This window comes from Oncorhynchus keta, chromosome 30, assembly GCF_023373465.1.
Source record: "Oncorhynchus keta strain PuntledgeMale-10-30-2019 chromosome 30, Oket_V2, whole genome shotgun sequence".
NCBI classification, from domain to species: Eukaryota; Metazoa; Chordata; class Actinopteri; order Salmoniformes; family Salmonidae; genus Oncorhynchus; species Oncorhynchus keta.
The window spans coordinates 4,813,901-4,831,904 of record NC_068450.1 but is presented as its reverse complement, the minus strand read 5'-3'; the positions used below and the strand labels follow the sequence as shown (position 1 = coordinate 4,831,904).

Genomic DNA, 18,004 nt, shown 5'->3' with positions numbered 1-18,004 from the left:
CTCCTAGTCTTCCCTCTAGATCAGCCCTGTTTCTGACTAGATATCCTCCTTGTCTTCCCTCTAGATCAGCCCTGTTACTGACGAGATATCCTTCCCTCTAGATCAGCCCTGTTACTGACTAGATATCCGTCCCTCTAGATCAGCCCTGTTACTGACTAGATATCCTTTCATTTTTATCAGCCCTGTTACTGACTAGATATCCTCATAGTCTTCCCTCTAGATCAGCCCTGTTACTGACTAGATATCCTTTCCTTTAGATCAGCCCTGTTACTGACTAGATATCCTTTCCTCTAGATCAGCCCTGTTACTGACTAGATATCCATCCCTCTAGATCAGCCCTGTTACTGACTAGATATCATCCTAGTCTTCCCTCTAGATCAGCCCTGTTATTGACTAGATATCCTTTGGATCAGCCCTGATACTGACTAGATATCCTCCTAGTCTTCCCTCTAGATCAGCCCTGTTACTGACTAGATATCATCCTAGTCTTCCCTCTAGATCAGCCCTGTTATTGACTAGATATCCTTTGGATCAGCCCTGTTTCTGACTAGATATCCTTTAGATCAGCCCTGTTTCTGACTAGATATCCTTTAGATCAGCCCTGTTACTGACTAGATATCCTTTAGATCAGCCCTGTTTCTGACTAGATATCCTCTAGATCAGCCCTGTTACTGACTAGATATCATCCTAGTCTTCCCTCTAGATCAGCCCTGTTATTGACTAGATATCCTTTAGATCAGCCCTGTTTCTGACTAGATATCCTTTAGATCAGCCCTGTTTCTGACTAGATATCCTTTAGATCAGCCCCTGACTAGATATCCTTTAGATCAGCCCTGACTAGATATCCTTTCCTTTAGATCAGCCCTGTTACTGACTAGATATCCTCCTAGTCTTCCCTCTAGATCAGCCCTGTTACTGACTAGATATCATCCTTGTCTTCCCTCTAGATCAGCCCTGTTATTGACTAGATATCCTTTAGATCAGCCCTGTTATTGACTATATATCCTTTAGATCAGCCCTGTTTCTGACTAGATATCCTTTCCTTTAGATCAGCCCTGTTACTGACTAGATATCCTCCTAGTCTTCCCTCCAGATCAGCCCTGTTTCTGACTAGATATCCTTCCCCTTAAATCAGCCCTGTTACTGACTAGATATCCTTCCCCTTAGATCAGCCCTGTTACTGACGAGATATCCTCCTAGTCTTCCCTCTAGATCAGCCCTGTTTCTGACTAGATATCCTCCTTGTCTTCCCTCTAGATCAGCCCTGTTACTGACGAGATATCCTTCCCTCTAGATCAGCCCTGTTACTGACTAGATATCCGTCCCTCTAGATCAGCCCTGTTACTGACTAGATATCCTTTCATTTTTATCAGCCCTGTTACTGACTAGATATCCTCATAGTCTTCCTCTAGATCAGCCCTGTTACTGACTATATATCCTTTCCTTTAGATCAGCCCTGTTACTGACTAGATATCCTTTCCTCTAGATCAGCCCTGTTACTGACTAGATATCCATCCCTCTAGATCAGCCCTGTTACTGACTAGATATCCTCCTATTCTTCCCTCTAGATCAGCCCTGTTACTGACTAGATATCATCCTAGTCTTCCCTCTAGATCAGCCCTGTTACTGACTAGATATCCTTTGGATCAGCCCTGTTACTGACTAGATATCATCCTAGTCTTCCTCTAGATCAGCCCTGTTACTGACTAGATATCCTTTCCTTTAGATCAGCCCTGTTACTGACTAGATATCCTTTCCTTTAGATCAGCCCTGTTACTGACTAGATATCATCCTATTCTTCCCTCTAGATCAGCCCTGTTACTGACTAGATATCCTTTAGATCAGCCCTGTTACTGACTAGATATCCTTCCCTTTAGATCGGCCCTGTTACTGACTAGATATCCTATCCTTTAGATCAGCCCTGTTACTGACTAGATATCCTTCCCTTTAGATCAGCCCTGTTACTGACTAGATATCCTTTCCTTTAGATCAGCCATGTTACTGACTAGATATCCTCCTAGTCTTCCTCTAGATCAGCCCTGTTACTGACGAGATATCCTTCCCTCTAGATCAGCCCTGTTACTGACTAGATATCCATCCCTCTAGATCAGCCCTGTTACTGACTAGATATCCTTTCCTTTAGATCAGCCCTGTTACTGACTAGATATCCTTTCCTCTAGATCAGCCCTGTTACTGACTAGATATCCTTCCCTTTAGATCAGCCCTGTTACTGACTAGATATCCTATCCTTTAGATCAGCCCTGTTACTGACTAGATATCATCCTAGTCTTCCCTCTAGATCAGCCCTGTTACTGACTAGATATCCTCTTCGTCTTCCCTCTAGATGAGCCCTGTTTCTGACTAGATATCCTTCCCCTTAAATCAGCCCTGTTACTGACTAGATATCCGTCCCTCTAGATCAGCCCTGTTACTGACTAGATATCCGTCCCTCTAGATCAGCCCTGTTACTGACTAGATATCCTTTCCTCTAGATCAGCCCTGTTACTGACTAGATATCATCCTAGTCTTCCCTCTAGATCAGCCCTGTTACTGACTAGATATCCTTTCCTATAGATCAGCCCTGTTACTGACTAGATATCCCCCTAGTCTTCCCTCTAGATCAGCCCTGTTATTGACTAGATATCCTTTAGATCAGCCCTGTTATTGACTATATATCCTTTAGATCAGCCCTGTTTCTGACTAGATATCCTTTCCTTTAGATCAGCCCTGTTTCTGACTAGATATCCTCTAGATCAGCCCTGTTACTGACTAGATATCCTTTCCTTTAGATCAGCCCTGTTACTGACTAGATATCCTCCTAGTCTTCCCTCCAGATCAGCCCTGTTTCTGACTAGATATCCTTCCCCTTAGATCAGCCCTGTTACTGACTAGATATCCTTCCCCTTAGATCAGCCCTGTTACTGACGAGATATCCTCCTAGTCTTCCCTCTAGATCAGCCCTGTTTCTGACTAGATATCCTCCTTGTCTTCCCTCTAGATCAGCCCTGTTACTGACGAGATATCCTTCCCTCTAGATCAGCCCTGTTACTGACTAGATTTCCGTCCCTCTAGATCAGCCCTGTTACTGACTAGATATCCTTTCATTTTTATCAGCCCTGTTACTGACTAGATATCCTCATAGTCTTCCCTCTAGATCAGCCCTGTTACTGACTAGATATCCTTTCCTTTAGATCAGCCCTGTTACTGACTAGATATCCTTTCCTCTAGATCAGCCCTGTTACTGACTAGATATCCATCCCTCTAGATCAGCCCTGTTACTGACTAGATATCCTCCTATTCTTCCCTCTAGATCAGCCCCTAGATATCATCCTAGTCTTCCCTCTAGATCAGCCCTGTTACTGACTAGATATCCTTTCCTTTAGATCAGCCCTGTTACTGACTAGATATCCTCCTAGTCTTCCCTCCAGATCAGCCCTGTTTCTGACTAGATATCCTTTCCTTTAGATCAGCCCTGTTACTGACTAGATATCCTCCTAGTCTTCCCTCTAGATCAGCCCTGTTTCTGACTAGATATCATCCTACTCTTCCCTCTAGATCAGCCCTGTTACTGACTAGATATCCTTCCCCTTAGATCAGCCCTGTTACTGACTAGATATCCTTCCCCTTAGATCAGCCCTGTTACTGACGAGATATCCTCCTAGTCTTCCCTCTAGATCAGCCCTGTTTCTGACTAGATATCCTCCTTGTCTTCCCTCTAGATCAGCCTTGTTACTGACGAGATATCCTTCCCTCTAGATCAGCCCTGTTACTGACTAGATATCCGTCCTCTAGATCAGCCCTGTTACTGACTAGATATCCTTTCATTTTTATCAGCCCTGTTACTGACTAGATATCCTCATAGTCTTCCCTCTAGATCAGCCCTGTTACTGACTAGATATCCTTTCCTTTAGATCAGCCCTGTTACTGACTAGATATCCTTTCCTCTAGATCAGCCCTGTTACTGACTAGATATCCATCCCTCTAGATCAGCCCTGTTACTGACTAGATATCATCCTAGTCTTCCCTCTAGATCAGCCCTGTTATTGACTAGATATCCTTTGGATCAGCCCTGATACTGACTAGATATCCTCCTAGTCTTCCCTCTAGATCAGCCCTGTTACTGACTAGATATCATCCTAGTCTTCCCACTAGATCAGCCCTGTTATTGACTAGATATCCTTTGGATCAGCCCTGTTTCTGACTAGAGTCTTCCCTCTAGATCAGCCCTGTTTCTGACAAGATATCATCCTCTCTTCCCTCTAGATCAGCCCTGTTACTGACTAGATATCCTTCCCCTTAGATCAGCCCTGTTACTGACTAGATATCCTTCCCCTTAGATCAGCCCTGTTACTGACGAGATATCCTCCTAGTCTTCCCTCTAGATCAGCCCTGTTTCTGACTAGATATCCTCCTTGTCTTCCCTCTAGATCAGCCCTGTTACTGACGAGATATCCTTCCCTCTAGATCAGCCCTGTTACTGACTAGATATCCGTCCCTCTAGATCAGCCCTGTTACTGACTAGATATCCTTTCATTTTTATCAGCCCTGTTACTGACTAGATATCCTCATAGTCTTCCCTCTAGATCAGCCCTGTTACTGACTAGATATCCTTTCCTTTAGATCAGCCCTGTTACTGACTAGATATCCTTTCCTCTAGATCAGCCCTGTTACTGACTAGATATCCATCCCTCTAGATCAGCCCTGTTACTGACTAGATATCCTAGTCTTCCCTCTAGATCAGCCCTGTTATTGTTACTTTGACTGATACTGACTAGATATCCTCCTAGTCTTCCTCTAGATCAGCCCTGTTACTGACTAGATATCATCCTAGTCTTCCCTCTAGATCAGCCCTGTTATTGACTAGATATCCTTTGGATCAGCCCTGTTTCTGACTAGATATCCTTTAGATCAGCCCTGTTTCTGACTAGATATCCTTTAGATCAGCCCTGTTACTGACTAGATATCCTTTAGATCAGCCCTGTTTCTGACTAGATATCCTCTAGATCAGCCCTGTTACTGACTAGATATCATCCTAGTCTTCCCTCTAGATCAGCCCTGACTTATCCTTTAGATCACTAGATATCCTTTAGATCAGCCCTGTTTCTGACTAGATATCCTTTAGATCAGCCCTGTTTCTGACTAGATATCCTTTAGATCAGCCCTGTTACTGACTAGATATCCTTTAGATCAGCCCTGTTTCTGACTAGATATCCTCCTAGTCTTCCCTCTAGATCAGCCCTGTTACTGACTAGATATCATCCTAGTCTTCCCTCTAGATCAGCCCTGTTATTGACTAGATAAAAGCGTCTGCTAAATGGCATATATTATTATTATTATTATTATATCCTTTAGATCAGCCCTGTTATTGACTATATATCCTTTAGATCAGCCCTGTTTCTGACTAGATATCCTTTCCTTTAGATCAGCCCTGTTTCTGACTAGATATCCTCTAGATCAGCCCTGTTACTGACTAGATATCCTTCCCCTTAGATCAGCCCTGTTACTGACTAGATATCCTTCCCCTTAGATCAGCCCTGTTACTGACGAGATATCCTCCTAGTCTTCCCTCTAGATCAGCCCTGTTTCTGACTAGATATCCTCCTTGTCTTCCCTCTAGATCAGCCCTGTTACTGACGAGATATCCTTCCCTCTAGATCAGCCCTGTTACTGACTAGATATCCGTCCCTCTAGATCAGCCCTGTTACTGACTAGATATCCTTTCATTTTTATCAGCCCTGTTACTGACTAGATATCCTCATAGTCTTCCCTCTAGATCAGCCCTGTTACTGACTATATATCCTTTCCTTTAGATCAGCCCTGTTACTGACTAGATATCCTTTCCTCTAGATCAGCCCTGTTACTGACTAGATATCCATCCCTCTAGATCAGCCCTGTTACTGACTAGATATCCTCCTATTCTTCCCTCTAGATCAGCCCTGTTACTGACTAGATATCATCCTAGTCTTCCCTCTAGATCAGCCCTGTTACTGACTAGATATCCTTTGGATCAGCCCTGTTACTGACTAGATATCATCCTAGTCTTCCCTCTAGATCAGCCCTGTTACTGACTAGATATCCTTTCCTTTAGATCAGCCCTGTTACTGACTAGATATCCTTTCCTTTAGATCAGCCCTGTTACTGACTAGATATCATCCTATTCTTCCCTCTAGATCAGCCCTGTTACTGACTAGATATCCTTTAGATCAGCCCTGTTACTGACTAGATATCCTTCCCTTTAGATCGGCCCTGTTACTGACTAGATATCCTATCCTTTAGATCAGCCCTGTTACTGACTAGATATCCTTCCCTTTAGATCAGCCCTGTTACTGACTAGATATCCTTTCCTTTAGATCAGCCATGTTACTGACTAGATATCCTCCTCCTAGTCTTCCCTCTAGATCAGCCCTGTTACTGACGAGATATCCTTCCCTCTAGATCAGCCCTGTTACTGACTAGATATCCATCCCTCTAGATCAGCCCTGTTACTGACTAGATATCCTTTCCTTTAGATCAGCCCTGTTACTGACTAGATATCCTTTCCTCTAGATCAGCCCTGTTACTGACTAGATATCCTTCCCTTTAGATCAGCCCTGTTACTGACTAGATATCCTATCCTTTAGATCAGCCCTGTTACTGACTAGATATCATCCTAGTCTTCCCTCTAGATCAGCCCTGTTACTGACTAGATATCCTCTTCGTCTTCCCTCTAGATCAGCCCTGTTTCTGACTAGATATCCTTCCCCTTAAATCAGCCCTGTTACTGACTAGATATCCGTCCCTCTAGATCAGCCCTGTTACTGACTAGATATCCGTCCCTCTAGATCAGCCCTGTTACTGACTAGATATCCTTTCCTCTAGATCAGCCCTGTTACTGACTAGATATCATCCTAGTCTTCCCTCTAGATCAGCCCTCTTACTGACTAGATATCATCCTAGTCTTCCCTCTGGATCAGCCCTGTTACTGACTAGATATCCTTTCCTCTAGATCAGCCCTGTTACTGACTAGATATCCTTTCCTCTAGATCAGCCCTGTTACTGACTAGATATCATCCTAGTCTTCCCTCTAGATCAGCCCTCTTACTGACTAGATATCATCCTAGTCTTCCCTCTAGATCAGCCCTGTTACTGACTAGATATCCTCATAGTCTTCCCTCTAGATCAGCCCTGTTACTGACTATATATCCTTTCCTTTAGATCAGCCCTGTTACTGACTAGATATCCTTTCCTCTAGATCAGCCCTGTTACTGACTAGATATCCATCCCTCTAGATCAGCCCTGTTACTGACTAGATATCCTCCTATTCTTCCCTCTAGATCAGCCCTGTTACTGACTAGATATCATCCTAGTCTTCCCTCTAGATCAGCCCTGTTACTGACTAGATATCATCCTAGTCTTCCTCTAGATCAGCCCTGTTACTGACTAGATATCCTTTGGATCAGCCCTGTTACTGACTAGATATCATCCTAGTCTTCCCTCTAGATCAGCCCTGTTACTGACTAGATATCCTTTCCTTTAGATCAGCCCTGTTACTGACTAGATATCCTTTCCTTTAGATCAGCCCTGTTACTGACTAGATATCATCCTATTCTTCCCTCTAGATCAGCCCTGTTACTGACTAGATATCCTTTAGATCAGCCCTGTTACTGACTAGATATCCTTCCCTTTAGATCGGCCCTGTTACTGACTAGATATCCTATCCTTTAGATCAGCCCTGTTACTGACTAGATATCCTTCCCTTTAGATCAGCCCTGTTACTGACTAGATATCCTTTCCTTTAGATCAGCCATGTTACTGACTAGATATCCTCCTAGTCTTCCCTCTAGATCAGCCCTGTTACTGACGAGATATCCTTCCCTCTAGATCAGCCCTGTTACTGACTAGATATCCATCCCTCTAGATCAGCCCTGTTACTGACTAGATATCCTTTCCTTTAGATCAGCCCTGTTACTGACTAGATATCCTTTCCTCTAGATCAGCCCTGTTACTGACTAGATATCCTTCCCTTTAGATCAGCCCTGTTACTGACTAGATATCCTATCCTTTAGATCAGCCCTGTTACTGACTAGATATCATCCTAGTCTTCCCTCTAGATCAGCCCTGTTACTGACTAGATATCCTCTTCGTCTTCCCTCTAGATCAGCCCTGTTTCTGACTAGATATCCTTCCCCTTAAATCAGCCCTGTTACTGACTAGATATCCGTCCCTCTAGATCAGCCCTGTTACTGACTAGATATCCGTCCCTCTAGATCAGCCCTGTTACTGACTAGATATCCTTTCCTCTAGATCAGCCCTGTTACTGACTAGATATCATCCTAGTCTTCCCTCTAGATCAGCCCTCTTACTGACTAGATATCATCCTAGTCTTCCCTCTGGATCAGCCCTGTTACTGACTAGATATCCTTTCCTCTAGATCAGCCCTGTTACTGACTAGATATCCTTTCCTCTAGATCAGCCCTGTTACTGACTAGATATCATCCTAGTCTTCCTCTAGATCAGCCCTCTTACTGACTAGATATCATCCTAGTCTTCCCTCTAGATCAGCCCTGTTACTGACTAGATATCCTCATAGTCTTCCCTCTAGATCAGCCCTGTTACTGACTATATATCCTTTCCTTTAGATCAGCCCTGTTACTGACTAGATATCCTTTCCTCTAGATCAGCCCTGTTACTGACTAGATATCCATCCCTCTAGATCAGCCCTGTTACTGACTAGATATCCTCCTATTCTTCCCTCTAGATCAGCCCTGTTACTGACTAGATATCATCCTAGTCTTCCCTCTAGATCAGCCCTGTTACTGACTAGATATCCTTTGGATCAGCCCTGTTACTGACTAGATATCATCCTAGTCTTCCCTCTAGATCAGCCCTGTTACTGACTAGATATCCTTTCCTTTAGATCAGCCCTGTTACTGACTAGATATCCTTTCCTTTAGATCAGCCCTGTTACTGACTAGATATCATCCTATTCTTCCCTCTAGATCAGCCCTGTTACTGACTAGATATCCTTTAGATCAGCCCTGTTACTGACTAGATATCCTTCCCTTTAGATCGGCCCTGTTACTGACTAGATATCCTATCCTTTAGATCAGCCCTGTTACTGACTAGATATCCTTCCCTTTAGATCAGCCCTGTTACTGACTAGATATCCTTTCCTTTAGATCAGCCATGTTACTGACTAGATATCCTCCTAGTCTTCCCTCTAGATCAGCCCTGTTACTGACGAGATATCCTTCCCTCTAGATCAGCCCTGTTACTGACTAGATATCCATCCCTCTAGATCAGCCCTGTTACTGACTAGATATCCTTTCCTTTAGATCAGCCCTGTTACTGACTAGATATCCTTTCCTCTAGATCAGCCCTGTTACTGACTAGATATCCTTCCCTTTAGATCAGCCCTGTTACTGACTAGATATCCTATCCTTTAGATCAGCCCTGTTACTGACTAGATATCATCCTAGTCTTCCCTCTAGATCAGCCCTGTTACTGACTAGATATCCTCTTCGTCTTCCCTCTAGATCAGCCCTGTTTCTGACTAGATATCCTTCCCCTTAAATCAGCCCTGTTACTGACTAGATATCCGTCCCTCTAGATCAGCCCTGTTACTGACTAGATATCCGTCCCTCTAGATCAGCCCTGTTACTGACTAGATATCCTTTCCTCTAGATCAGCCCTGTTACTGACTAGATATCATCCTAGTCTTCCCTCTAGATCAGCCCTCTTACTGACTAGATATCATCCTAGTCTTCCCTCTGGATCAGCCCTGTTACTGACTAGATATCATTTCCTTTAGATCAGCCCTGTTACTGACTAGATATCATCCTAGTCTTCCCTCTAGATCAGCCCTGTTACTGACTAGATATCATCCTAGTCTTCCCTCTAGATCAGCCCTGTTTCTGACTAGATATCATTTCTTCTATATCAGCCCTGTTACTGACTAGATATCCTTTAGATCAGCCTTGTTACTGACTAGATATCCTATTTTTTAGATCAGCCCTGTTACTGACTAGATATCCTTCCCCTTAGATCAGCCCTGTTACTGACTAGATATCCTTCCCCTTAGATCAGCCCTGTTACTGACTAGATATCCTTTCCTTTAGATCAGCCCTGTTACTGACTAAATATCCTATCCTTTAGATCAGCCCTGTTACTGACTAGATATCCCCCTCGTCTTCCCCTTTAGATCAGCCCTGTTACTGACTAGATATCCTATCCTTTAGATCAGCCCTGTTACTGACTAGATATCCCCCTCGTCTTCCCCTTTAGATCAGCCCTGTTACTGACTAGATATCCTATCCTTTAGATCAGCCCTGTTACTGACTAGATATCCCCCTCGTCTTCCCCTTTAGATCAGCTTTACACGATGTACATGTGTGTCTTGGAACCATATTTGAATAAGGACAGTATCATTTGGCTGATTAGATTGTTGTTTCTCAGAGAGAGGAAGTGGTAGATTATTACATTTCACTTGTATTTATGTAGCTGTACTTTTGGGTTGAACTGAAAGGCTGAAGTATGTGGGGTTTCATGGGTTGAACTGAAAGGCTGAAGAATGTGGGGTTTCATGGGTTGAACTGAAAGGCTGAAGAATGTGGGGTTTCATGGGTTGAACTGAAAGGCTGAAGAATGTGGGGTTTCATGGGTTGAACTGAAAGGCTGAAAAATGTGGGGTTTCATGGGTTGAACTGAAAGGCTGAAGAATGTGGGGTTTCATGGGTTGAACTGAAAGGCTGAAGAATGTGGGGTTTCATGGGTTGAACTGAAAGGCTGAAGAATGTGGGGTTTCATGGGTTGAACTGAAAGGCTGAAGAATGTGGGGTTTCATGGGTTGAACTGAAAGGCTGAAGAATGTGGGGTTTCATGGGTTGAACTGAAAGGCTGAAGAATGTGGGGTTTCATGGGTTGAACTGAAAGGCTGAAGAATGTGGGGTTTCATGGGTTGAACTGAAAGGCTGAAGTATGTGGGGTTTCATGGGTTGAACTGAAAGGCTGAAGAATGTGGGGTTTCATGGGTTGAACTGAAAGGTTGAAGAATGTGGGGTTTCATGGGTTGAACTGAAAGGCTGAAGAACGTGGGGTTTCATGGGTTGAACTGAAAGGCTGAAGTATGTGGGGTTTCATGGGTAATCGTAATGTTTCTTGTGTCTGTGACCGGCATTAATAGACTGTGTGAGTTAGCGCCCCTGTGTTGTTGCTGTGTGAGTTAGCGCCCCTGTGTTGTTGCTGTGTGAGTTAGTGCACCTGTGTTGCTGTATGAGTTAGCGCCCCTGTGTTGCTGTGTGAGTTAGCGCCCCTGTGTTGTTGCTGTGTGAGTTAGCATCTCTGTCCTGTTGCTGTGTGAGTTAGTGCACCTGTGTTGTTGCTGTGTGAGTTAGCATCTCTGTCCTGTTGCTGTGTGAGTTAGCATCTCTGTCCTGTTGCTGTGTGAGTTAGCATCTCTGTCCTGTGTTGTTGCTGTGTGAGTTAGCACCCCTGTGTTGTTGCTGTGTGAGTTAGTGCACCTGTGTTGTTGCTGTGTGAGTTAGTGCCCTGTGTTGTTGCTGTGTGAGTTAGCGCCCCTGTGTTGTTGCTGTGTGAGTTAGCGCGCCTGTTGTTGCTGTGTGAGTTAGCGCCCCTGTGTTGCCCTGTGTTGCTGTGAGTTAGCGCCCCTGTGTTGCTGCTGTGTGAGTTAGCGCCCCTGTGTTGTTGCTGTGTGAGTTAGCGCCCCTGTGTTGTTGCTGTGTGAGTTAGCGCCCCTGTGTTGTTGCTGTGTGAGTTAGCGCCCCTGTGTTGTTGCTGTGTGAGTTAGCGCCCCTGTGTTGTTGCAGTGTGAGTTAGCGCCTCTGTCCAGTGTTGTTGCTGTAAAGAAAATAAAGTGTAATCTTAAAGTTGAGAACAACAATCCCATTCCCCTCTCCCTCTACAGCTGACCCCCGGGGGTAAGGCCGCCCAGGCCGGTGTGGGCGTGGGAGATTGGGTGGTGTCCATCGGAGAGACCAACGCAGAAGACATGACCCATGTGGAGGCACAGAACAAGATCAGAGCAGCAGAGGAGTCTCTCACCCTCACCCTCAGCAAGTAAGATAATATAACTAGACCATACTGTAAACACTATACATAATGTATACACATTTACATTTAAGTCATTTAGCAGACGCTCTTATCCAGAGCGCTCCCTCAGTAATATAACTAGACCATACTGTAAACACTATACTCACCCTCAGTAATATAACTAGACCTTACTGTATACACTATACTCACCCTCAGTAATATAACTAGACCATACTGTATACACTATACTCACCCTCAGTAATATAACTGGACCATACCAGACTCACCCTCAGTAATATAACTATACCGTACTGTAAACACTATACTCACCCTCAGTAATATAACTAGACCATACTGTAAACACTATACTCACCCTCAGTAATATAACTAGACCATACTGTAAACACTATACTCACCCTCAGTAATATAACTAGACCGTACTGTAAACACTATACTCACCCTCAGTAATATAACTAGACCATACTGTATACACTATACTCACCCTCAGTAATATAACTAGACCATACTGTAAACACTATACTCACCCTCAGTAATATAACTAGACCATACTGTATACACTATACTCACCCTCAGTAATATAACTATACCGTACTGTAAACACTATACTCACCCTCAGTAATATAACTAGACCATACTGTAAACACTATACTCACCCTCAGTAATATAACTAGACCATACTGTAAACACTATACTAGACCATATGTAAACACTATACTCACCCTCAGTAATATAACTAGACCATACTGTAAACACTATACTCACCCTCAGTAGTATAACTAGACCATACTGTAAACACTATACTCACCCTCAGTAATATAACTGGACCGTACCAGACTCACCCTCAGTAATATAACTATACCGTACTGTAAACACTATACTCACCCTCAGTAATATAACTAGACCATACTGTAAACACTATACTCACCCTCAGTAATATAACTAGACCATACTGTAAACACTATACTCACCCTCAGTAATATAACTAGACCGTACTGTAAACACTATACTCACCCTCAGTAATATAACTAGACCATACTGTAAACACTATACTCACCCTCAGTAATATAACTAGACCGTACAAGACTCACCCTCAGTAATATAACTATACCGTACTGTAAACACTATACTCACCCTCAGTAATATAACTAGACCATACTGTATACACTATACTCACCCTCAGTGATATAACTAGACCGTACTGTAAACACTATACTCACCCTCAGTAATATAACTAGACCATACTGTATACACTATACTCACCCTCAGTGATATAACTAGACCGTACTGTAAACACTATACTCACCCTCAGTAATATAACTAGACCATACTGTATACACTATAATCACCCTCAGTAATATAACTAGACCGTACTGTAAACACTATACTCACCCTCAGTAATATAACTAGACCATACTGTATACACTATACTCACCCTCAGTAATATAACTAGACCGTAAACACCAGACTCACCCTCAGTAATATAACTAGACCATACTGTAAACACTATACTCACCCTCAGTAATATAACTATACCGTACTGTAAACACTACTCACCCTCAGCAATATAACTAGACCGTACTGTATACACTATACTCACCCTCAGTAATATAACTAGACCATACTGTAAACACTATAATCACCCTCAGTAATATAACTAGACCGTACTGTAAACACTATACTCACCCTCAGTAATATAACTAGACCATACTGTATACACTATACTCACCCTCAGTAATATAACTAGACCGTACTGTAAACAGACTCACCCTCATTAATATAACTAGACCATACTGTAAACACTATACTCACCCTCAGTAATATAACTAGACTGTACTGTAAACACTATACTCACCCTCAGTAATATAACTAGACCGTACTGTAAACACTATACTCACCCTCAGTAATATAACTAGACAGTACTGTAAACACTACTCACCCTCAGTAATATAACTATACCATACTGTATACACTATACTCACCCTCAGTAATATAACTATACCGTACTGTAAACACTATACTCACCCTCAGTAATATAACCTGACCATACTGTAAACACTATACTCACCCTCAGTAATATAACTAGACCATACTGTAAATACTATACTCACCCTCAGTAATATAACTAGACCATACTGTAAATACTATACTCACCCTCAGTAATATAACTAGACCATACTGTAAATACTATACTCACCCTCAGTAATATAACTAGACCGTACCAGACTCACCATCAGTAATATAACTAGACCGTACTGTAAACACTATACTCACCCTCACCCTCAGCATGATACTGTATATACCATACTGTATTTACTGTATATACCATGCTATATTTACTGTGTATACCATACTGTATATACTATATGTACTACCATATACTGTATATACTAGATATACTGTATATACCATACTGTACTCCCTCTCAGCAAGTAAGATGATACTAATATACCATACTACTTACCCATGGCAAGTAGGAATACGACTCTACTGTACTCACCCACTGTACCATACCAGAATATACCATGCATCCTAAACCAAAAAAACACACAAATAAAAGACACTATATCATGATTGAACCCACAACACCAGTAACCCACAGCAGTGACACCCCCCCACCCTTAGCAGGTAGCTTGCAAGACCAGATCCCCACAGGAAGACAAAAAGCATGATTTTAAACTGAACACGGTACAGAGTGGCTCATGTGATATCTTGATTTGCTAATTCAATTGGAAAATCCATTGAAGGAGATTAAAGTCACTTTGTTGCTAAATTGAGGCAAGAGAAGCAAATGTCATTTGACGGAGTTATTTTGATCTGGGGTTGGGTGAATTGCTAATCAAATTTTATTGGTCACGTGGTTAGCAGACGTTATTGGTCACGTGGTTAGCAGACGTTATTGGTCACGTGGTTGGCAGACGTTATTGGTCACGTGGTTAGCAGACGTTATTGGTCACGTGGTTAGCAGACGTTATTGGTCACGTGGTTAGCAGACGTTATTGGTCACGCGGGTTAGCAGACGTTATTGGTCACGTGGTTAGCAGGTTATTGGTCACGTGGTTAGCAGACGTTATTGGTCACGTGGTTGGCAGACGTTATTGGTCACGGGTGCAGACGTTATTGGTCACGTGGTTAGCAGACGTTATTGGTCACGTGGTTGGCAGACGTTATTGGTCACGTGGTTAGCAGACGTTATTGGTCACGTGGCAGACGTGGTCACGCGGGTTAGCAGACGTTATTGGTCACGTGGTTGGCAGACGTGGTTAGCAGACGTTATTGGTGGTTGGTCACGTGGCAGATTGGTGGTTGGCAGACGTTATTGGTCACGTGGTTGGCAGATGTTATTGGTCACGTGGTTGGCAGACGTTATTGGTCACGTGGTTGGCAGACGTTCACGTGGTTTGGTCACGTGGTTGGCAGACGTTATTGGTCACGTGGTTAGCAGACGTTATTGGTCACGTGGTTGGCAGGTCACGTTATTGGTCACGTGGTTGGCAGACGTTATTGGTCACGTGGTTGGCAGACGTTATTGGTCACGTGGTTAGCAGACGTTATTGGTCACGTGGTTGCAGCACTGGTCACGTTGGCAGACGTTATTGGTCACGTGGTTGGCAGACGTTATTGGTCACGTGGTTGGCAGGCAGCGTTGCTGGTCACGTGGTTGGCAGGCGTTATTGGTCACGCGTGGTTGGCAGCATGGTCACGTGGTTGGCAGACGCGTTACGCGGGTTTGGTCACGTGGTTAGCAGACGTTATTGGTCACGTGGTTGGCAGACGTTATTGGTCACGTGGTTGGCAGACGTTATTGGTCACGTGGTTGGCAGACGTTATTGGTCACGTGGTTGGCAGACGTTATTGGTCACGTGGTTAGCAGACGTTATTGGTCACGTGGTTGGCAGACGTTATTGGTCACGTGGTTCAGTGGTTGGCAGACGTTATTGGTCACGTGGTTAGCAGACGCAGTTGGCAGACGTTATTGGTCACGTGGTTGGCAGACGTTATTGGTCACGTGGTTGGCAGACGTTATTGGTCACGTGGTTGGCAGACGTTATTGGTCACGTGGTTGGCGGGTTGGCAGACGTTATTGGTCACGTGGTTAGCAGACGTTATTGGTCACGTGGTTGGCAGACGTTATTGGTCACGTGGTTGGCAGACGTTATTGGTCACGTGGTTGGCAGACGTTATTGGTCACGTGGTTGGTGGTCACGTGGGCAGACGTTATTGGTCACGTGGTTGGCAGACGTTATTGGTCACGTGGTTTACTGGTCACGTGGTGGTTGGCAGGCGTTATTGGTCACGTGGTTGGCAGACGTTATTGGTCACGTGGTTGGCAGACGTTATTGGTCACGTGGTTGGCAGACGTTACTGGTCACGTGGTTGGCAGACGTTATTGGTCACGTGGTTGGCAGACGTTATTGGTCACGTGGTTGGTGGTGGCAGACGTTATTGGTCACGTGGTTGGCAGACGTTATTGGTCACGTGGTTGGCAGACGTTATTGGTCACGTGGTTAGCAGACGTTATTGGTCACGTGGTTGGCAGACGTTATTGGTCACGTGGTTGGCAGACGTTATTGGTCACGTGGTTAGCAGACGTTATTGGTCACGTGGTTAGCAGACGTTATTGGTCACGTGGTTGGCAGACGTTATTGGTCACGTGGTTAGCAGACGTTATTGGTCACGTGGTTGGCAGACGTTATTGGTCACGTGGTTGGCAGACGTTATTGGTCACGTGGTTGGCAGACGTTATTGGTCACGTGGTTGGCAGACGTTATTGGTCACGTGGTTGGCAGACGTTATTGGTCACGTGGTTGGCAGACGTAACTGGTCACGTGGTTTATTGGTCACGTGGTTGGCAGACGTTATTGGTCACGTGGTTGGCAGACGTATTGGTCACGTGGTTTAGCAGACGCTGGTCACGTGGTTGGCAGACGTAATTGGTCACGTGGTTGGCAGACGTTATTGGTCACGTGGTTGGCAGACGTTATTGGTCACGTGGTTGGCAGACGTTATTGGTCACGTGGTTGGCAGTCACGTTATTGGTCACGTGGTTGGCAGACGTTATTGGTCACGTGGTTGGCAGACGTTATTGGTCACGTGGTTGGCAGACGTTATTGGTCACGTGGTTGGCAGACGTTATTGGTCACGTGGTTGGCAGACGTTATTGGTCACGTGGTTGGCAGACGTGGTCACGCGGGGCAGACGTTGGCTGGTCACGCGGGTTGGCAGACGTTATTGGTCACGTGGTTGGCAGTCACGTTATTGGTTGGTCACGTGGTTGGCAGACGTTCATTGGTCACGTGGTTGGCAGACGTTATTGGTCACGTTATTGGTGGTTGGCAGACGTTACTGGTCTCTACTGGAGCTAGATAGTACTGTTGGTGAGGGGGGTCTCTACTGGAGCTAGATAGTACTGTTGGTGAGGGGGGTCTCTACTGGAGCTAGATAGTACTGTTGGTGAGGGGGGTGGGGTCTCTACTGGAGCTAGATAGTACTGTTGGTGAGGGGGGTCTCTACTGGAGCTAGATAGTACTGTTGGTGAGGGGGGGTCTCTACTGGAGCTAGATAGTACTGTTGGTGAGGGGGTCTCTACTGGAGCTAGATAGTACTGTTGGTGAGGGGGGTCTCTACTGGAGCTAGATAGTACTGTTGGTGAGGGGGGTCTCTACTGGAGCTAGATAGTACTGTTGGTGAGGGGGGTCTCTACTGGAGCTAGATAGTACTGTTGGTGAGGGGGGTCTCTACTGGAGCTAGATAGTACTGTTGGTGAGGGGGGGGGTCTACTGGAGCTAGATAGTACTGTTGGTGAGGGGGTTCTACTGGAGCTAGATGGTACTGTTGGTGAGGGGGGTTCTACTGAGCTAGATGGTACTGTTGGTGAGGGGGTCTCTACTGGAGCTAGATAGTACTGTTGGTGAGGGGGGGGTCTACTGGAGCTAGATAGTACTGTTGGTGAGGGGGG

At 44.5% G+C, this 18,004-nt stretch overlaps 1 protein-coding gene across 33 annotated transcripts in view; it reads left to right on the top strand.

The window, feature by feature from the left end:
- The window catches only part of LOC118363912 (PDZ and LIM domain protein 7-like), a 126,603-nt gene that overhangs the window by 34,487 nt on the left and 74,112 nt on the right, over window positions 1-18,004 (top strand). For all 33 annotated transcript variants that reach the window (XM_052487284.1, XM_052487283.1, XM_052487276.1 and 30 more), the window contains exon 3: window positions 11,903-12,054. In XM_052487284.1, the coding sequence (XP_052343244.1) occupies window positions 11,903-12,054 (152 nt within the window). The remainder of the gene's footprint in view (window positions 1-11,902; window positions 12,055-18,004) is intronic.